A 22,699-nucleotide genomic window follows, 5' to 3' on the forward strand; every position below is an offset into this window, starting at 1 on the left:
ACTAATTTGCAGCTTCAGCTGCTTCAACCCCACCCTTTGCTAACAGGTTCACAAAATCAAGTATACAGATATTAACTCTCCTTTGACAAACGTTCTGGGTTTGGCAGATGTTAGAAAGCTACCTGCCTGCACGCAAAACTCGGATCTATTTTCCTGGTTTGGGCTCAGCCTTTCAAAATCTTACGGCTCCATACACAATTATAGTTCAGAAAAGCACTTTTTCAACTTTTCAGCAACACTTAGGATAAGGCTTTTTCCTGTTTCAACATGATAATGCCCCCATGCACACAACCAGGTCCATAATGAAATGGTTTTCCCATACTGATGTGGAAGAGCTTCTGTTTTGATCTCAAACCCATCCAACACCTTTGAGATAAACTGAAATGGGGACTGAGCCAGGCTTCACGAGCCAACATCAATGCTAAACCTAACTAACGCTCTTGTGTTAAATGTCACACAAGAGTGTATGAAAATATTGTGGATTGCCTGAGTTTGTTACAGAAGCAGATAAATGCTCATGGTTTTCAACACAACACTAGTGACTGAATACTTCCTCAATACACACTCTGTGTAATATTTCAGTTTTTCTTTGCTTCACTTTGTCACCATGAGGTAAAAAATTAATTTTAATGATTTTAGCATCTGGCTGCTGCATAACAAAACGTGAAAACAGTGAAGGGCTCTGAATACTTTGTGAATATATTGTACAGTGATAAACAAATACAACCTATGCAGCTCATTATACTCAGCATCGGCATGTTTTAATTGATTAACAGCTCTGCCAATGTAGAGTGTGGGAATCCAATGCCAATCATTAATCATGCCAATCATAACCTGCTGTTCTGTCATTTTTGTGGTGGTTAAAAATGTGTGAGTGTCTATTAGAATTTCCCTCATTAAAATTTACCAGCCTGCTACAGGCCGCTTCACTGTCTTCTGTCAGATCCGATTATGTTAGTTTGTCCGGGCAGAGCTTCATGCTCTGCAGAAAAGGCTGTTCATGTGTTAATGTTGTGCAGTGTTTAGGATAAACAGCTGGGGGTTGAGAAGTAATTGATACATCCATGAAACTATTTCAGTGCTTGAATACGTACAGGACATCAGCTGTTACACTTAACAGTCCTTCTAAAAAAAAAAAAAAAAAGTACGACTGTGTCTCTAAAAGCCGATGTAGTGTGTTTGTGCACAAAGTTGTCTGTCCTGGCACAATTTGAATCAGGCAAAAGGGCATAGAGCACAGCTGCAGCTCTAAAGGAGGCTGCAGTGAGAGTCCAGAATGATTTCATCTGAAATTCATTCAGTGAATCTGAAACAGCTAAGTTACGCTGATGCAACAATTGATTCCACTTTCAAATTAAAAGGCCACATTCAAAGAAGAGGCCATAAAAAAGTCCCACTTCAAAGTCTTCTGCATATTTCCAAAAAACAGGCAGCCAGAACTGAATTTTTGCAACTGTCATTATCCCATAAATCACAATGCTAACAGGCAGATCATGTGTTTATGCAACTCTTGTCAACTCAAGGCCAGAAAATAACCTGTGATCACATCACATCGTCACCATCACAGCTGTTTGCCTTCAAGTGCTCACCAATCACTGATAAATCGTGACATGATCTGGACAACGGGAAAAAGCCACAGCAGGATGTAAGTAATGAGAGCCAGACAAACGCCGCTGGTGGATCTTGATAGCAACCAAATAAATCAGATGATACCGGGATGGGATGGACATGCTGCATGGGGTTCAACTTAACAACTTCTGCTGAAAGACATTTAATATTTCCTGCTCACTTCCTGTGCTACACGACTAAACCATGTTTAATTTTAAATCTAGGAAGAAATCAAAGTGATTTTAAAAAAGTTAATGCTACTTTGATGAAGTAAAAATGATTCTAAATGCTGTGGCAGATGTGGGCAAAGACACCTCCCATGTAAAAGTGTGTATGTCCACTTACTACAGTTGACCTCGTCCTCTCCGTTGTCACAGTCCTTCTCTCCGTCACATTTCCAGAAGATGGGGATACACTGGGTGGAACCCGCTCCGCAGCTGAACTCGTTGACACGACACGTCCTCATGTCTGCAAAGACACAGACACAAAACACACCGTCAGTATTGACAGTATAGTCTGTGTAGATTTGTGTTTTGTGCCTGCAAAAGACAATCACATGTGCCTAAAAACACACCTAACTAATGGTGGCTGATGAGTGATGCTTATGCAGAAAAATACAAGTAACACACATGAGCAAATGTAATGATTTATGGTGTCATCACACAGCTACATCTGACTGTTGCATTTCGAGTGCCTTTCTCCCATAACAGCATGGCCAAAAATAACAAGAGAACAGAGCAAGGACAGAGGATAACCCACTGCTTTAGTGTTGGAAATGGCAAAGAGCTTTTGGCAGAGTAATGGCGATGTTGAGCTACAAGTTACCCGTTACAAGAAAGAGATTTCACAGAGGTATGATGGTTAGGTCCTCACTTCTGTTAACACTCTGACAACCAGAAAACTCCAAGCTGTCTCGTAATCCAGTTTGCTGGAACATCAACAACCGAGGTCTGGAAAATCATATTTATACAATGTTGTGGCTTCCTTTAAGTTTAGAGCAGAAATCTTTTTTTTCTCATAACATAAATAACTATTAGATATGTTTTTGTTCATGTAGTGAGCTACCATTTGTTTTCTTTTTTTAAGACTGGTTTTCTAGTCTATCCAGGTAAGGTATAATACATCTGAGGGTTAAACTCCATGTGCATAAAACGTGACTCAAAACCTTCTTGTATCATTAGGAAGCACATTTAAACTCAGCATACATATTCACACAGCAGTTCTTGTTTCCATAAAATGTCAGGTTCAGGACCTGGTTTGCCTCTTATCCCTGTGATTCCTCCTCTGTGGAGGGAGATAAGTAGTAAGGCACATAAAACCAGATTGTGCTGTGATAAGAGCCGCTCAGCGGAGCAGTGGTTGAAGGTGAATTCAGAAGTGGCTCCTACAGATCCATGAATAATTGGTGATGTGGATGTACTTCAGTTGATAAGCCAGGTGACAATATCCTGCCATGATTCTGAATCAACAGCATTTTCAACAGCAGTGCTGTGATAACACAGTCTGGTTTCTGTGCATCATCCTGTCTGTAACAAGACTTCTTTATTATATAGCTATTATTAAATAATGTTCCATAAATCTCATATGGTCTCATATGTTATAACATCTAGGCAACAAATTTAATGCAAGGTTTCGATACTTGTCCATTTTTAATACTCACTACTGAAAAACACACTTCAGCTGGTCCTCAGATTCTGGATCAGTATCTAGTATCCCACTGCTTGACAGTGGGTGGTGGCAAATCCCACACAAGTGTAGCAATATGAGAGAAAATGTAGGGAGGGTCAAGATTTATCGCTGATGAAAACATGAATATAAACAAGCTTTCAAAAAAAGTTTAAAAAAATTTGAATTGAAAATATTTTCAGCAAGATAGGAAATGCATGTAACATGTTTGCTGGCTCTTAAGAATACAAAGGGTGCTTCAGAGTTTGTGTTTACATAAGAACTCTACAAGGTCCCTTTAACTGAGAGGATTCAGCTAAATCCTCTCAGTTAAAGGCACATTGTAATAGTAAAAAAAAAACTGTTTTTGTTTGGACCACTTCCATTATTGTGTATGTGGTGTGTGCTAAATTTGTTCAACTTTGACCCAAGTTGTGCTCACAGGGCTGAAGGCTCCTGCTTGTTGTAAAGTTAAAGATGGCAGAGAAACGAATAAGGAGCATTTCTGAATGTAACCACACAACAACAACAAAAATATTCAAATTCAGTCTAAATTAAAAAACATTTGATTTAGCTACTAAGTGTGTTACAGTCCCTCAAATGTTGACACCGAAGACAAAGATTTTCACAGAGACATTGTGAAACTGTGTAAACACAAACTTGACTATTAATGGGAGACTCAGACATCCTGGTTGTGTTTTTATAAACGCTTACGTGATCAGAAACTGCAACTCACTTCCTTAATTCAACACTCTGACACAAAAAAAAAAAAAAAACTGACGTAAGCACAACCACAGCACGAGTCCTTCACACAAAAACCGTCTGGAAAAGTATGTGTGCATCCATAGATACACACACACACACACACACACACACACACACACACACACACACACACACACACACACACACACACACACACACACACACACACACACACACACACACACACACACACACACACACACACACACACACACACTTTAGATTCCATTCCCTGCTGCCAAGTCATGTGTAACAGCTGGTCAAACAGTACAGTGATATAACTGGGTTGACCTGCACGTACACCACTGCAGCTATGACTGGAACTTAACACAACCTCTTAAAACACACACACACACACACACACACACACATATAAACACTGCATGGACATATGGACTACAAACTAGAGTCCTTTCTGAGACCTTCAATTGACCGACACACTTTTCCAAGTTCAAGTAGAAACAGGTTGTACTATTTAATCTGCACGAGCACAGCCCGGTGTCAAAGTTGCCAAGTCTAAAGAGGGAAAGATCAAATGGCACAGCAGGACGTCCACTCATTCAAGTTCTCAGCAGGCAACTTCACTCACGTAGAACTTTAAAAATATGAATTAAAAATTGTATTGAGCATAAAATTAACCATTAATAAATGTTTAAAAAAAGAAAAAAAATTAATGATGAACAGAGGAATGAACATTTTTTTTCAATGTGAAAGGTTCTACAGGATGGGCTGGATATATTTTTGTGGCAAAAGCAGTTAAAAAGAAAAATTCATTACATAAATCAGTGTTTTTGCAAGAGAGATGCCACTACAGTAATGATGGATAGTTTATTTTCACTTACAACCTGGATTCACCAACAGACACATTACAAGGTGATTCAGACTCAGTCAGAGTGAAGGCTGTGGGTGGCGAAGCCACTAAATCTACTCAACCTTGCTCTTTGTAGTCCCAGTTAGTATTTATAAGCCATATATTGTTGTGTAATTACTCAGCTAGTAGTGATGTATTCAAAGCAACAAAGTTTAATACAAAACTGGTCCAGAATAACCAATGGTCATCCTTTGCCATCTTTGACCCCTTCAGAAGTTTGCGTTAGCTAAGTCTTGTGTAACACATTGTGGATCATACAAAAGAACATACAAAGAAATTCCTCCACAAGCTTTGTGATCCAGACTGGGATGAACCAAAGCTCCATCCATCATCTGGGACATTAAAGTAGCATTAGCACTGAAGTACGATTCTGTAACTGCTTTTTCCACTCTTATTGTTTAGGCTTATCCGACAGCAGCCTTGTTTTTTTTGCACCTTACCTACTTTCTTTTGTCTTTCTTACATTGCAGTAACTCAGGAGGGCCCTGGCAACACCACACAGCCAACAGCTTTGAATAACTCTAGTGTTTCAACAACTCCCCAAACAGCACTGCTCTCATTTTGGCAGAGAGCACCATAGATCCCCATCCAAGAGTGCAGCAAGGATTTGCCCTGACTGTAAGATGCAGTTTTGTTTTCTTTTCTGCCAGAGGTAAAGAATTTATTTTTGTATTGTTTTCAGGTTGTTTTCAGGACCTGATGTTGACACACTGCAGCAAAAACCGGAGAGTAATGCGCTGTGAAAACTCAGAGCTTGAGTCTAACCCTGTCACACACACACCTAACACTGAGATATGAAGCGTGGATAACTCTCAGGTTCTACTTTATATTCAGTGTCTGGCTCAAGAACTTGGTTGTATTATTTCTGCATTTGTCCATGTTCTTCTCCATCCTATTCTCTTCTTTCTGGAAAGTCAACTGAGGTTTTAAAGCCTCTCTTTGTACCCGTTTCAATTGATTTGCCTGTTGTGTCCTGTTTCTTTGATTAACTGTATTTATACACTTGTTTTAATTGATTTTTGTTTACCTTTTTTCCTTTGCCTCTTTTTAAGACATCTTAAACTCTAAATCCCAGTAAATGAGGGTCAGCCCTCAAGTTTAAATAAAGACATTATATTATTTGTTGTTTTGTTTTAATTTCAGATTGCTGTTATCTCATCCAGCAGATTAGGATTTATATATTGCAGGATTGTCTCACAGTGAAGCTTCAGTACCAAAGAAAAAAAAGTATTTTCTAGGACTGAAACAGCTGCTGAGAGTTTGTCTTTTCTACTGCTAACATATGAATAAAAGGCGGTGCTAAACGTCTCATTAACTCCCCAGCAAGCATGTTTCTACACATCATGGTACACCGCTATCTTGATGCTAGGAACAAACCTGAGGTTCAGTAGTCAATTACAGTAGCATGGATGAAATACACTTTCAGCCCTTCTTAAGTTGACTTGCAAAAAACACTTTAAGCGTGATGATCCCAGGATGTGGGATCCCAAGTGTTTGATGAAGTGCCTTCTTCTTCCCTCTGATGTTTATTTCTGTACCTGAGGAGACGCCTAAGTGCATTTGTCTTTACGACAGCACGGAGAAGGCAGTGCAGAGATTCTCAGAGAGATTCTCATTAAAAAGCGACTTCAGTATAAATACTTTCTATCATCACTCATCTCTTTGATTCCAACGAGCACCTTAGTGAGTCCTCACATACACACACACACACACACACACACACACACTTATACCGTTTAAATCTCTGCAGTTCTCTTATGTTCAAGTTCAACAACTTATTTATTAGACAGGGCTGCTCACAGGGGACTCCCCCTCACTGCTTCTAAGTGCCTCACTGAATTTCTGCAGCGCTATGAGATACTGTTAAAAACAGCGAGTCTCTGCAATGCACTCTGATGGTTAAAAATGTCATTTGGAGTGACTGGTTGCTAAACCATCTCAAAAAGTAATCAACTATATGTTTTACATTGTTTTGGGTCTCACAGAAAAGGTTTTCAACATTTATTATCTCAGTGATCAAAGAAAGTATTCAGAGAACTCATTTAAGTATAAATACTGCTATACAAAAACTACTGTTACAAGTAAAAGTCTTGAGATCAAACCATTACTGCAAAAATATTACGCAGAATGGCCCCTTTCATATCATTACATAATTTTGTACATTACTGTTTTAGTCTTACTGATGTCTAGTTGAACAGTTGAACACTCCAGAAAAAGCTAATAAATGGAGCTGTGAGTTGAGATCATTCTACCACTGTTCTCAAGGTCAAGAATGAATTTCCACATTCAGATTACACGCTGTCTATTAATAAATGCAGTCCTATTTGTTTTTACCTTTTGTCTGTGCCTCCATGTATAATGCCCACCTGTGGTTACAAAAAAATGCAGCATGCAGAGACTCACAGTGGCTAATAAGCTGCTTAATGCTCAGAGAAGATGCAGTCCATGCCAGATGCTTGTAAATGATGTGCACCCACCAGCTCTGCTGTAATACAACATCTTATATATAGATATATATGTAGGTTTTCTGAATTTGCAAACGATATTTCAGTCTTAAATGGGCCATGTGTAAGAAGTGGACAACTGTCTAATTCATAGTCCAAGCAAATAGGGGGTAGCATATTATCAGAAAGTTGATAATATGAAAAAAGGAATCGTGCATATAGGGACAAATTCCAGTGGGCCGCCACAATAGTGGGACAGTGGACTGTCAAAAACTCTCTCTGACAGGACGGGTCGGGGGCTAACTTCAGTATATATTTCTACAACACAATCCATAGACGTCTTTGACATAGTATAAAAAAACTGTTATTCCTTCATATTCTGTTGATAATCTTAATTAATTTTTGAATGTTTCAAACTAAAATATTTATTTATTGCCCTTTTAACCAACCCTGAACTGAGCACCAGAAGGTTCTCTTCCAGAATGAGGAGCCACTGACAACTGATCATTGTGAAGTCCTTTCTACAAGTTTTATTTTTTCTCATTGCGTTTTATAAGCTATGGCCTTATTAAACTGTTAAAAGTCAGAAATGTACAACACAAATACTCATGCATGGCTAACACTGAACCAAAGACTGTTTGCCTCTCTGGCTGATCCTGGACAAACAACACAAGCACAGTTAAACATCAGGAGATTCATGATGGTGTATGCATTTAAAAAGAGGCAGCCTATGCATTTATATACTGTCCACAATGTGTCTGTCATCATCCCATAGCAGCAGCTGCCAATACAAAACAACTACACCCTCAGAACAATTAGCCTACATTTTACTCAATATCGTATTTACCACATACCAGTGACACGAGTTTGTGGGTCTAAATAGGTTGGATAAAACGTTTTTAGGTCAGTTTGTCCTTGATGTTTATCGCTTTAGCCTGAACCTGTGCACTTCACTGCAGTTACAGAGCCTGTCGTAATTAAGGCTGTTCGCACTGTCTGACCTCCTGGGGGACACGTGTACAAGCCCTGGTTTCATACATTAATGTTCATTATGTCCTGCCTTGTTGTTGATCTGCATTTATGTGCTTTGTTACTCTGAAAACCTCTGTATGAACCTATTTGTTCCATATAATTTATAAATGAGAGCAGGAGTAGCTGACCTGTGTATGGCAGTGCTGTCTCAGGTGACAGATACAGCAGGAATAATAATCACTCATGCTGCATGTATTTACTAAACACTAAAAAGACTTTAGTTCTGGGACTCACAGTCACCTGCGTGCTAACTGTGTGTGTCACTTCTACAAGTCTGGGTTACAAAGACATGCAATGTAAATTTAGAACATGCTTTAAAACAACAACAAAAATCAATGGCTTTAAAGCAATGTAAAAAAAAAGTTCATCTTGCTAAGATTAAATGTAAACTTTGTGATTTTAAGTAACTGTTTGAAAACAATAACAGGGTGAGGAGGCTTCCATCTACACATTCCTGGAAATGAATCTGACTTAAAGTCTCTGTGAAGTTTGTCAGAGAGGAAACAATCTACTCACGACAGATTTCCAAGCTCTCATCTGACCCGTCCTCGCAGTCTGGCTCCCCATCACAGTGCCACCTCTTTGGGACACACTGGCCGTTGTGACACACAAAGTCCACCTCTGCACAGGTCTTTTTAACTAGAGAGGGAGAGAAAAAAAAAAAGAGTCAGATTCATTATACAGAGAAGAGGAGAGAGAAACACACACAGGCTTCATGTTCTTTAATGAAATCTGATCTCTGATCAGATCTGTTACGTATGTAATGCATATGTACAGAAAAAAGAAAAAGAAAAACACATGAAAGAGAAACACATGAATAATCCCACAGCTATACTCGCACACTTCATGAATATGAATTGCCGTACACCCAACCCCAGCTTTCTTTCTTTCACAGGTGAAAAGGTTACGAGTTTACAATTTCTCACCTCCTGATTAAGCAAAAGCACAAACTCCACATTTGCATCGAAAATGCTTTCAAAACTATCCTCTGGAGACTTGACTGCTGCATTTATCTTTCATCAAAAAAGGAGGATAGAAAGAAGAAAAACACTTCTAAAAGAATAAGTGAAATCACGAGTGAAGAAGGAAAACTCCATTCTTGAACATTAAGCAGATAATATTTGCTTGGGGAGGACCTCTACAAGCCACTGGACATTTCCAGGTATGGCTGAACAGTTCAAGGAAAAACTGTCATTTTTCTGACCAATACTCCAACACCCAGAATTATCGTTAATTAACTACAGTTGAGTAAACGTACCTGTGCCTGTATGTAGCTGCAAAATGAATGATCCAGCTCCAGCTAAACCTTTTACCTCCTATAGCTTATTAAGACACTGTTAATTATGCAAGTTCTAATTACAATTTAGGCTCTTGCAATCTGAATGAATACTTTGTAAATATGATGTTGATACAAACATTTAATCATTCAGTCCAGTCATTCAAAAAAGAAAGACATAGAGCGATGAAGCAAACCTTAGTTAAAACAGAAATAGTTTAATTCAAACTTGTGAAAGTATTCCAGAAGGGCTGTCAAGAAAAGAGAAGATAGAGAGTTTCAAGATGTTTAACAGATTTCAGAACAATCCATAAGAAAATTACAAACCCCTCTACATCCACGTCCACTCAGGCCTCAAGTATCTCCTTGAGGTCTTTCCTCATTCCCTCTCACCAGAATGTAAACAAGCAACTCCAGTTTGAGCCACGAGAGCAGCAAGTCGCAGTGGACCTCGTTATCAACCTTCTTTTTTATAAATTAAGTCTAGATTCTCATCTTTCACATGGGGCTGAAAGTTAAAACAGCTCTGACCTCCAGAAACTCAGAGGCAACAAACTGTCAGTGGCTGTGAGAGAGGACGAAAGAGTGAAACATTATTAGCAGAAGGCCACAATCACATCAAAGTCACTGATCTGCTCCTGTTTTGATTGGTTGTTGATACAAACTCAGCATCCTCTATATTTAACTGCTGTCTTGATAAATTTAGGATAATATGTATTTCCACAACACTAATTATTCAGTGAGTTTCTTTAAAAACATTTTCATTCAGGTGCCTCCATTTCGATGTTAGGCAGTGGAAAGAAACGAATCATCAGTGAAACACAACACTTCCTTCAGATGTTTCACATTAAAAGCCCTGCAGCAGCTAAAGGGGCATAATCCCTCCCACTTCTGGTGAATTTATTTTGAAACATCTGCATGAGGTGTAGAGTCTCACTGCAGCAACTGCTGTGAAAATGTACATTAAACAGACTTTACTGTGTGAACCATTAGAGTGTAAGTAATTAATCTGCCATTTCCTATGCCAAGTGATTTCCTGCAGGAAATCCTGTATATTTATGTCTGAAGAGGCTCTTCTGGTTCTCAGGACTGGGTCCCTTTCATAATCGCCTACAGTGTGATCATCTGCTCTTTTTCTCCAAATCCCTCCTTGTTTTCTTCCTCTTACTCACTCAGTTCTTTCACTTGTTCTTTCCTCCCTCCCACCCGGTATCATATGACCCAGATAGATGAGCGACAAAAGAAAATGAAGGAAGAGGATGTGAAATTTATTGGACACACACACACACACACACACACACACACACACACACACACACACACACACACACACACACACACACACACACACACACACACACACACACACACACACATCTTGTATCCATATTTGGCACCAGGTCATTCTGTCCCAAGGGATACTGGGAAGATCTATGGTGGGGCCAAGCTAACATGTGACATCTGTCATGTAACATCTATGTGAGTGAATGTGAAGAAGTGAACATAACCATCTATTTATACTGTCTGTGGGCAGTATAAACACGTTTATGGTATGTATGATAAAAGCAATGGACGTGCACGCAACACATTAACGTTTGATTTCACACAGTGTGTGTTTGTGCTTTATAAAGAATCATTAAATCTACTTTTCTGGGGGAATTTTTTTTTTTTTTAAATTTTAAATGTTATTCGTGTGCTTGTAAGTGATGTACTGTAATACACTGTAAGCCATAGTGGAGGTCCTCAGGTTCGTATTCGGTGCAGCTAAAAGGCAGGAAAGCTTGAGAATAAATGCTTCAATTAAAATGTTACTATTCTAATTTCATTCTATTTTCAGTCGTGGATTAACACACATTTTGTGCTCGAGTAAGTATTAATTTATTTAATGAAGGCGCACCCATCACATGTCACTGCTGTACAGGGTGACATGTATAATGGTGTGGCTCAGTGATTTTTAATAGTTTCTGGACAACAATCGAGCTCTGTGGCACAGAAGAATCAGAAATATCAGGGAACCAACACTCGTTGTTGGTTTTGATGTTTTCATGAGATTTGTTGACATTAAGAGAAAGATACATTATCACTAGCCTTATGCATATAGGGATTTAAATAATACAAAAGTGATGTGTGACCATCTGGTGAGGGTAAAGGAGACATTTCGTCATTTCCGTGCATGTGAAAGGTGGTGACCTGAGAGTTGTACAGTAGAGACTCAGTCTAAAGTTCAGACTATAATTACTGAGTAACAGTTAGAGCTACATTTGGGAACAATCTGCCTCTAATTATTCAGTAACTGACTGTGTTTCTGTACAGAGCACAGATAACCCTCCATACTGGCGTTCATGTTGTTGGCAGCACATCAGTGATGCAGCCCTCTGTGCGTGATAGTGTGACATCAGTATTTTCTCACCACAGGAGTTCTCGTCACTGCCGTCGGTGCAGTCCTCGTCCCCGTCGCACTGCCAGACGGACGGGATGCAGCGACCGTTTCCACACTGAAACTGGTTGGCTTCACATTCTGTCTTAGTACCTACAGAGGGAGAAAGACACAGTGGGGGTATGAGGAAAAATGAAGCAATTATAGCCCCAAATGCTTTCATAAGTCATCATTTACTATTTATTTAGATGTAATTTGCTTTTTGTTATGTCCTATCATTGTTCCCCGCAGAGCTGTAATTTCAAAACTAGTAGTTTTAAACAGAACTAGTTGGCACTGAGAGCAGCCACCACTGAGCCACTGCAGAGACACACCAGCTCCACTTGTTTGATTTATACAGAAAGTTTGGTTTCTTCTTGCCTCTTGACCAACATCTTACCCATTTTCTATACAGCTCTATAAACATATTGAACAGGACAGAAAAACCGTCCTCGAATGTTACTGTCTTAAATGTGTCACTGAACACTTGGAAACATGCACACTGCTGATGTCGGGACTCACATCTTCGTGTCTGCATCGCAACTGAAGATGAAGTGACATCAATATTTTAGTAGAGAACTAAGCTTCAGTGTCCTGACAAATGTCTCCTGGGTAAAATCTGTTCAACTGTCACCTGAAGGACATCAGATGCACAAAAACTGAGCAGACAGGAAAATGAAAATAAATAAAAACTGTCAGTGTGGTCAATCAGAAGGAGGGTCTTTCATAATGGCCAGGGGCGTGACTGACACAAACACATAAAATAAAATAAAATACAAGCCAGGGAAACAGCAAAGGTGGCCTAACTCCTGGTGCCATGAGTCATAATGTATGTGACAAATGACACAATATTGTTTGTTGTTCTTTTTTAATCCCACCTGGGCATTTTTGCATATGGTATGCCTGCAAAAGGTTCACAATAAAAGCACTGTTAAGAAATTGTTTTCTGTTCAGTTCTGAAACAGGACGTCTTAGTTTGCATCATGCAGTAACTTGAACAGTGCAGATCAAAACAAGGCTTTGTAGAAACATGACCAATTATCCTTATCAAACAGAGGGAATTAGAAATAAAGGCCTGACTCTAATACAAGCCTGTTTCAAATAAAGGCCTGTTACTGTCTGCAGCTGAGGTAAATAAAGGCCCCGGTCACTTTCTGAGGAAATACAGCAGTAGTCATTAGTCAATCAACAAAATAAACAGTTTTGGTATCTGATTAAATTTGCTGGTTTCAGCCTTTCTGATGCTTTACAGACCAAATAACTGACTTATTAATGTGAAAACTATTAATTGCTAATTAATCAACAGCAATCTAATATTTAATCCTTATAGCTTTCTTACAGAAAACATGTAGAAACTTACAATTAAGAATCAAGATACAAATGACAATGAAAATGTGATCTGTTTAACTACAGTAGGAAAAAAAAAACAACTGTCCTGATTTATTTTCCCTTCAACACCAGATAAACTGGATTTCCAGACTCTGTGGTAGAAAGTAGCTCTTGCAGTAAAGTGTGCAGTCTGTTGTACTAGAGATAGTGACGACTCCAGGTCTTAAAATAACACTGTCTGACCTTGACGGTCGCTTTAGTCTGGACTGTGTGTCTGTCCAGGTGGGTAAATGGAGCAAAAAGAAATGATAGAGGCTCAGGAGAGGTCGCAGTTCCAGCTGAATCGCTGTGTCACTGAGAGGTCAACTACTCATCATAAAAAGGCCACAAGTTTCCATTTTAAACTTTTAAGGTGTCTGCTGAAATAGGAGACATCAATTTCTTTTTTTTTTTTGGGTCAAATGGATTCTCACATTTACACCCAAATTTTATTCTTGTCATGATGGAAAAAGCCTCTAAAAATTTTCACTGATATATCACTGAGAAGGAAACTATTTTAAGTGGGTCAACAGCTCTTTAAGGACCTGGGAAGCTTCAGGCCTTTAACTGTAGCAGCAACACATGACTAAAGACCTGCATGAATGTGCCCAAATTTTAGAAATTCAGTCCCACAAACTTACTATGCAGCTGTGGACGGCTAGGAACCTCCATCATATCGACAACGTGACTGTCTGACATCTGATATTGTAATGTTTTGTAGTTGGAAGTCGATTAACAATTTTTCATTCACTTCTGTTGATCAGGTTAAAAGCCCAACAGTTCCCAGCCTCTCAAATGTGAGGATTTGCTGCTTTTCTGAGTAAAAGAGCCTCAGGCTCCCAGTGACTGCTTTAGTGTTGTGTTGATCAAAAACAAATCACTGTGGGAACCAAAGAAGAACATGGTTTCACACAAGAAATTGCGAAGCCAAGGTAACATGTACTTCACTTCTCTATATATTGTTCATCATGTCTGTATTTTAGATGAGCCCAGAGAGAGCTCTTACTGGATCTGGATGTGTTTCCACGGCAGCCTTTCTTCCCATTATAAGATGCTCTCACATTGTGACAAAACACCACATTATTATGTGACCGTCTTTGCAGAGAAACATTTCAATCAATTCTCACAGCAGAACTGTTCAAAATATTTACTACTCTATTAAATCCAAAGATGTTTAAAAAAAAAAGAAAAAAAAGAAGCAAACATCTCAAAAGTTGTCAAACAATCAACAGAGATCCTGAACAGAAGGACAGAAAAAGCAAAGACTCAGGAAAGGTCCTTGAAAGTATTTTCTTTTTTGGCTATGCCTGCTACGTCTTCACAGCACAGGAGGAGGTAAATACACAGCCAACGGTGCCAACAGCCTGCAGACTTCCATTCAACCAAGACTACACCAGCTGTACCTACACTACAGTCATGTTACAGAATAGAGAGTACGCTGACCTTTCATCCACATTACCATATCAATCACCACAATCAAGGCATAATGGATAACACCATAGCTACCTGCATTTTAATCAGAACAAATGGAGCCCATCCAAATAACCACTGGCATACAACAGACTGAAAACGGGGAGAGGGACACAGAAAACAGGCCTCAATGGCTAACGGTGCAGAGCTATTGATGGCTAACCACCTTGTCAAGCATGGCTACAATTACCCATCTACACATCAGCTATACTCTCTTAGCCTTTAGAGGGCCACAGGGGGCTGGAGCTGCTCACGGCTAACAACGGGCCAGAGGCTGGGTCCACTATTGACACATCACAGGGCCAACACGTCCACACAATCGGTTTTAGAGCAACTCAATTTTTCCAGCTGTTACTGAAATTGAGAGTGTAATGTCTCAGTGTACTCTGAATTTACAAAGAAATATGTTTTTAATGGAATCTTAAATCCTAAATCTAATCTAAATTTTTGATTCAATCAACAGCCGACACCTCTCGATTAGAATAACATGTTAAAGTGAAACACAGTTGCCCATAACTTCCTGCAGCCCAGGGTGCCAAAAAAAGCTGCTAACCCTGGGTAATACAGAATTTCAATTTCAATTTCCTGCTGATCATGAATACCCCAATGCTTTCAACACAGCTGTCAACTGATACAAAACATATAGATGGTTTGTTGCTCAAACTTCTTAGTAACTGTACACAGTTCAATTTGGCAATCAATCTGCCAAGCCAATAAGGACACTGGAACTTAATAGAAACACAAGTCATCGCTGATGAATGTAAACCAAAGTAAAATAAATGCACCATTACCTGATCAGGCACAACCTCTGCATATGAAAATAAACTGTATATCTCTGCAAAATAAATATTTCAAATGGGTAACACATTTATGTGGGGGCTACTGCAATAAACACACAGAGGGTATGGAAATAATTATAACAGTGTGAGAGCCTTGTTTCCACAAAACTCAGAATACCAGGGGAATTCAAATCAACTCACACAAGTTTAAATATACAGTCAAAGAGGGAACGTCTCATTTCTTCCTCATTTTCTCTAAGTATAATGCAATGTTTTGTAAACTGGTTTAAGAGGAGTTGAGAAAAAAAAAAGACAATTTCCTGGGAAAAGGGGGAACACTTAAATGGGATGACATAAAATTTCCATTTATCCAAAACCCAATACAAGAAAATGTTTTCATCGAAACAAAAAAGATAAGCCTCATTAAATAAAGTGCTTTGAGAGATTTGCTGCCATGCATGCAATGGGTTGAGCTCAGGAGAGCTCTGGGAATTCACTGAAATGTTTAAAATCACTGCCAAAACAAAAAGGTAACATTAATTGAAGTACAGTTTTGCAAGCTTTTGATCCAAGTATCCCAGTGTTGATGTAAGTTGGGCCTTGTCCAGTAACTTTTTATGACTGTATGCCAATCTAGACTTTTCTGACACAATGGGCCAATTTAAAAATTAGGTGTATCTTGTAATTTTGAGGAACAAAAAAGTCAGTCACTCAGTCAGTCAGTCTCTATTTCAATTATATGCCCTATCCTAAAAAATCCTACAAAAACTTAAAATACCTTAAGACAAACAAATCTGATAAAACTTTATTGTGCTTATAGAAATTTGTCCTGGACATATACTGCAACTGATGCTGAAAAAACAAATAACACAGTGCATGCACAACTGTCATTCATACACACAACAAATCCACACACTTGGATTGATGCTAACAAAGCATTAAACATTCCCTTCATACAGTGTATCCTCATCCAGAATAATTAAAGTGTGCAGTTCAATAACTAAATAAGTAATGAAAAAGAAAACAGCTTTCATAGCTCTCATAGCTGCTTGTTGTGTAAGACATTCATGGACAAAAGGACAGGAACTCTTAACAACAGTAAGATAAATAAGTAATGAATAACAATCATTGGTTAGCTTGTCGCTTAAAGCATTGATGGATGGGGGAGGACACGGGTGGGGTCTGAAATGACCTACATACCCTTTCAGCCAGCTCTATGAATTTTTCAATGCGCTTCATTAAAACCGAAGTTAAAGAGATGAGTCTGAAATTACTGTTCTCCTGTGATGGTCTCTAAGCAACAGGTGTGATGATTGCCTTTTTCCACAGTGTTCGCACAGTGTGGAGATCCAAGGACCTCTGAAATATGGGACACCAGGTGTCAGTTTATCTTCACATGTTCTTAGTGGGGAAGCAGAGACACCATCTGCGCCTGTGGCCTTGTTGATAATGATCTGTGTAAAGACTGTCGACAGATCTAGCTTCTATCACAATCCTATCGACATCATCCAAAGCAACACTGTCAAGCACAAAGTTCCATTGAGCAGAGAAATCACAGTTGTCAGACTGTTAATAGAAGACAATCAGTTCATTTGCTTTGTTCATAGGTGTGAAAAGAGACAGATTATCAGTCCAATCCTGACAAAGTTTGGCTTCCTGGCAAAGTTGCTTTCAGGTGTGTCTACTGTGGCAGCCATGAGGGCAGACGGCCAACCTTTATCTGGAGTCCTTTTTAAACACAAATGCTGATCAAATCGTAAAAGTGGATGATTGTTAAAGACTCAGATATACCTGTCTTAACCCTTTCTTGGCCAGGAACAAACTGAAAGTGAAAAATAAAAACAAAAACAATAGTGGAGGAAAGTTTTCAAGATGGTACTACAACCACTTTTTCTGTCATCACCTAAACATTTACAGTAAGAAACCTTAAGGAGGATTAAGCACATGTAAGATGAGTAATGAGGAAGTGCAACATTTTTTTTTTTAAACATGAAGTTTCTGGTAAAATCAGGACTGGTGATGTAAATTTGTTCAAACCAACCAGCTGCCAAGAGACAAATGGAATTTCCCTCTAATTACTGTAGCCAGGTTATTAAATGTCATTACAGTGGGGGAAAAAAAAAAAAATCTTAGGACAGTTTAAAAACTGTGATGTTCAAATTACAATAAAAAAAATACAAAACACACCAAACAAAATCACCAGAATCATTGCAAATTAATATTTTGCCACTTGACTAATCCATTAATGTACTGTTTCAGCTGTAATGTTGTTAAATTCTACACATTAGATCTGTACTGGACCTTGAAGCAGTGGAAGAAGGTGGCCTGGTCTGACAGATCACATTTTATTTTACATCATATGGATGGCCGGGTGCGTGTGCATCATTTACTTGGGGAACAGATGGCATCAGGATGCACGGTGGGGGGAAAAAAGGCAAGCCGGCAGAGGCAGTGAGATGCTCTGGGCAATGTTCTGCTGGGAAACCTTGGGTCCTGGAACTCACGTGGATGCAACTTTAACATGTACCATCTACCTCAGCACTGTCGCAGACCAAGTACACCCCTTCATTGCCTTGACTTGGTCTTCAAAATCCCCAGATCTCTATCCAATCAAGCGTCTGAGGGATGTACTGGAAAAACAAATCTAATCCAGAGTCTGATGCTACAGTCTCAATAGTGACAGAAGCATCAAAAACCACCTAATTAAAGTTTTTGTCTACTTAATAAAGCAGAATGAATGAATGTATGTGACTGAGCTGTGTATGTGCCATCAGAGAAAGGTCCTGTTCAGTTTGGTATTGTGCTGCTCATATCAACCCACCAACTTTGTTTGGAAACACCAAAAAACAAGTGAAGAAAAACAAACATCTTGAAAACAAGCATGCAAAGTTGAATTTCTTTTTTGGCCCCAACTCTTACTTACACGCAGTGGAAAGATTTCCAATGCCTTACATGTTTAATCCCAACACTATTACATCCACAGTAAAACAACAACCTGCATAAAACATGACCATTCCATAATAAACCAGTATGAGTCAGAAGTGCACACACCAGTCGTCATCATGAGTTGTTACGTGAGGGAAACGGTTCACATCAACAGTAAAAGCCCTGAATCATCACATCAGCTTGACCTACTGCTCACTGCTGACGAACATTTAATGGGCAGGGAGGGACGGAGGGAGGGGGAAGAGAAAGAGAGATAGAGATAGAGAGAGAGAGAGAAAGAGAGAGAGAGAGAGAGAGAGAGAGAGAGAGAGAGAGAATATAAACAGAGCCTCAGGCTATGCTGATACAATATGTGGGTTTGGGGACCAATACCAAAGCTATACTTTGATAACTTTTAAGAAATATATTTTGCAAGCCTTTTTTCATGTAACTAAAGAAGCCAAGGTTTGTCTAAACACAAGCAGCTATACAAGAACACCGCCTTGGTAAAACACAAACTAAAATTGGTAAAATATTTTAGATTTTGATTTAAATTTTAGATTTTAGCCAATTAAAAAACTGGTGAAGATTTCAAAATCTGTGTAACTGGCACTTTGACTGCAAATTCCAGAAGGAAACCCTGTACCTAGAACAATAGGAGAAATAAATGTCGAAATCTAAAACAGTTAACCAGAGCTCCAGTTAATGAAGTGTAACATGCAAAACCACTTTAAGCAAGAACCCAAGTTGGAGGGAACTTTTGATTCCAGTGTTTTGTTTCTTTAAGGGTGTATTCCCATGGGTTTCTATTCCGGTGTCTCCACAGAAACCCATTGACTTTCTGTCTGGAAAACTGCGCACCTTGCACTTTGATCCAATCAGCACAATAACAGACTTCTGAAGAAACCTAAAGTATACAACCCTGTACAACAGTACTCTCCTTCTCCCTGCAGTGTCAGACTCAATTTTTAGCTGACATTTACAGTCTCTACTCGCCATAGTGTTCACTGCTGCCACAGAGTACTGAGGAAGCTTTCACCACTTTGTATTGGCAAGGTTAAGACAAATGCCACTATTCTTACCCCTTCAAAATCCTTTGTGTGGCTTTTTTGTTTGTTGTTTAGCATAAATTACAACAAGAATACTTCATGATAACTAAATAAGAACATATAACTAAGAATTTTGGAGAGCTAGAGGCACTAACATTTCTCCTCTGGCTGCAGAGTACCAGTTGGGAAGTACAAACCTCAAAAATGTCAACTAAAAATTGTTGGGAATCCAGTACCATGTAGAAAAGGAGAATAACCACCCTAGTAGAGTTTTGTATACTTTATGTCTGGATCCGTTTTGGCTCCATTTACCTCATAACCCAGAGTATTGCAGTCTCCAATTTCATTTCCTGTTATGCATGCAAATGTGTTGATCAAAGTCTTCATTAACTTAAACGGCCAATTATCTTGATACAGTTATTAACTGATGGCATGAGCTTGAAATTAAACGTTATTTCACATGATAATCATTCACATACTCATAGTACCCCTGGGTTTGAAACCATAGATTCAACAGGCGTGAAGCTACAATGAACTGTTCCCGCCCAAAATAGTAGATCATTGTGTGCTATATAAATGCTGTCACACTGGAGGTCATGGTAATGCAATTTTCCCCAGTAACAGAAATGGTTGCAGTGTACTCCTCCTCCTCCTCCTGTCCACCACCCCGCCCACTTCAAGAACCAAGCGCACCCCTCACACACACACACGCACACAACCCCCCTCATATAGCTGAGGATCTGGGTCTAGCATGGTATCACAGTAACCATGGAGGAAAAATACATCCATTTTAATCAGGCCAGCGCTGATGCTTTTGCTCGCGCCTCTATTTAATTTGCGTGACGTCTTGTTCAAATAGGCTCATACAATCTCATTGTATCTGTGAATGCATACATGTGTGTTCGGGTTTGGTTTGAAGCTGAGAATAGGAAGGTGATGGCAGTGGGCTTTATGCTAGCGGGTATGTGAGCACATAACAACCAATGGTTTTGATTCACCAATTCCCCCAAAGGCCATTTTCCACAGTAGGTGGGAATTCAAGAGACTGAAATCTGTGCAAGACAACAACAGCCAAACACAGCTCTCTCTGTCTTTCTGAACTGTTTTATTATTTAATTGGCATGCAAACTACTGCTGAAATGATTACTAACTATATTCATTAAAAAAAAAAAAAAATCCAAAGTTATGTACATATTTTATGTACCTGAGGCCAAAAAGGGATCTTCACAATGTCAGGTTAGCCCTGACCTAAGACTGTCATATTACATATCACGGTTCTCTAAGACATCCAACAGTCCAGTTGCTTAACAGCCTAAGAGATTAACTATGGTAGTAACAAACGAAATACATTATAGAATTATAGAAAGTAGAGAAAAATATATATTAAGTCAGCTCTTCAGATCCTAACCAACAAACCAAAACCATGAAATAAAATAGAGAAAAGCAGCAAATCTTTACCTCTGACAAGCTATTAAAAGTATTTATTTAGAAAGACTGTTATCAAAGTTGCTGGTCATTGGACTAATCAGTTTGCAGATTATTAACTTCAGAACTTTTCACTGCATTTCCCTGTTCTGTATCATAATGTATTTAAAAAAAAAAAAAAAAATAAAATAAAAATAGATTGTTGATAATAACAACCTTAACCACTCTGCTGATAATTAGGCCTTCAGTGGGATCACCTGCGGTCGGTAATTGGCCGCGGTCACTCCTCTCTCTTCATGCCCTCAGCCGCTGCGACCCTACCGGGACTCCGGTGCTGCTTGCTACCGCTGTTGTCAATTTTATCGCTCCCTGTCAATCCACTGTAATCCCCCCTTTTTTTTCTCCCTGCCATCCCTCTCCCTCTGTCGGCTTCCACTTCAAGAATAAATAAATAAATTACCAACCTCGCTGGGGGTGGTGATAGCAGAGGAGAATCCCACAGTGGAAGTGAATGAGAAATCAGGACATGCATATGCGCCAGCACAGCTCCAGAGGCAGTGCTTTATTCGTAGGAGCTGCGTGTTTTCAGGGTGAAATTAATTGACCACTGGGCTAATTGGCCATGAATGAGCGGCGACAAGCACTTGCTGTACAGAAAGCAGCACAAACCAAACGGGCCTCTCCGTCCCCCCCTTTTCATTTCAGAAAACACCCCAGCTAAACCAGTGACTAATTTAACACACTCCTTATAAATAAATTTAAAACATACACCAAGCAGCCAATGGCCCGTTTTAGCCCCACAAAGACGATATTCCAGGGTTTTCCTTGCAGAGAAGAAGCGCAAGGTTGACTAGCCCAAGGTGCAGCCAAGCACGGGCATTGCTTCAAGGTGCAGCCAAGACAGGTGTACAGCTCGGTAACGTAAGCTAACCTCACCGTACGCGTTTCAACACATTTAAGAACACATAAGCGGGCAAACGCACACACACATACACACACAGTGGAGTCGAGACTTACCGTGGACGTTAATGCAGTGCTGGAGACATATTAGCATCGGCAGCAGAAGGATCCCCGGTGTGGACGTGACCATCTCTCGCCGTGAAACGTACGGTTGCTAGCTGAGCGCTCGCGGGTTGCCCCTCTTTGCCCTGCCTGCCTTTCTTGCTGGCTCGCTTGGTCTTTGACTCTGCCGGTTCAGGAGCAAACCACGCACACACACATACATACATTCACACACACGCACATACACACACACGCACGCACACACAGTCACAACAGACAGAGAACGGCCGCTCCTGCCGCCGCCACCGACCGATAAGCAACACGCGCTACGGAGGACTGTGTCCACAGAGGTGCAGTGAGAATAAAACGTAGGCGGCCGCCGCGCAGACCACGCGCTTTTTGATCTCGCTCTATAACCACGCGCCGTGCGGGCCGTTCGGGCTCCCGTTCGCTCCTCTCGAGCTGAAATCCATTTCCTAAAATTGACTGTAACGAGCGGCTTCAGTGACCGGTTTGTTAGTGGTGCTGCACAGAGCCCGTCACAGCTGAGGAGGATTTTTTTTCCTCCTTCAGTACGTCTTTGGCACATTGTTAACCCTTCACT

At 39.8% G+C, this 22,699-nt stretch overlaps 1 protein-coding gene across 3 annotated transcripts in view; it reads right to left on the reverse strand.

The window, feature by feature from the left end:
- vldlr (very low density lipoprotein receptor) overlaps nucleotides 1-22,616 on the reverse strand; it is a 50,454-nt gene extending 27,838 nt beyond the window's left edge. For all 3 annotated transcript variants that reach the window (XM_041058517.1, XM_041058514.1, XM_041058515.1), the window contains exons 1-4: nucleotides 22,111-22,616; nucleotides 12,072-12,191; nucleotides 8,902-9,024; nucleotides 1,954-2,076 (exon numbers count right to left, since the gene is read on the reverse strand). In XM_041058517.1, coding sequence (XP_040914451.1) covers nucleotides 1,954-2,076; nucleotides 8,902-9,024; nucleotides 12,072-12,191; nucleotides 22,111-22,183 — 439 coding nt within the window. In that variant the 5' untranslated portion in view covers nucleotides 22,184-22,616. The remainder of the gene's footprint in view (nucleotides 1-1,953; nucleotides 2,077-8,901; nucleotides 9,025-12,071; nucleotides 12,192-22,110) is intronic.
- Between the last annotated feature and the right edge of the window lie 83 nt (nucleotides 22,617-22,699).

Source organism: Toxotes jaculatrix, chromosome 16 (genome assembly GCF_017976425.1).
Source record: "Toxotes jaculatrix isolate fToxJac2 chromosome 16, fToxJac2.pri, whole genome shotgun sequence".
Taxonomy (NCBI): Eukaryota; Metazoa; Chordata; class Actinopteri; family Toxotidae; genus Toxotes; species Toxotes jaculatrix.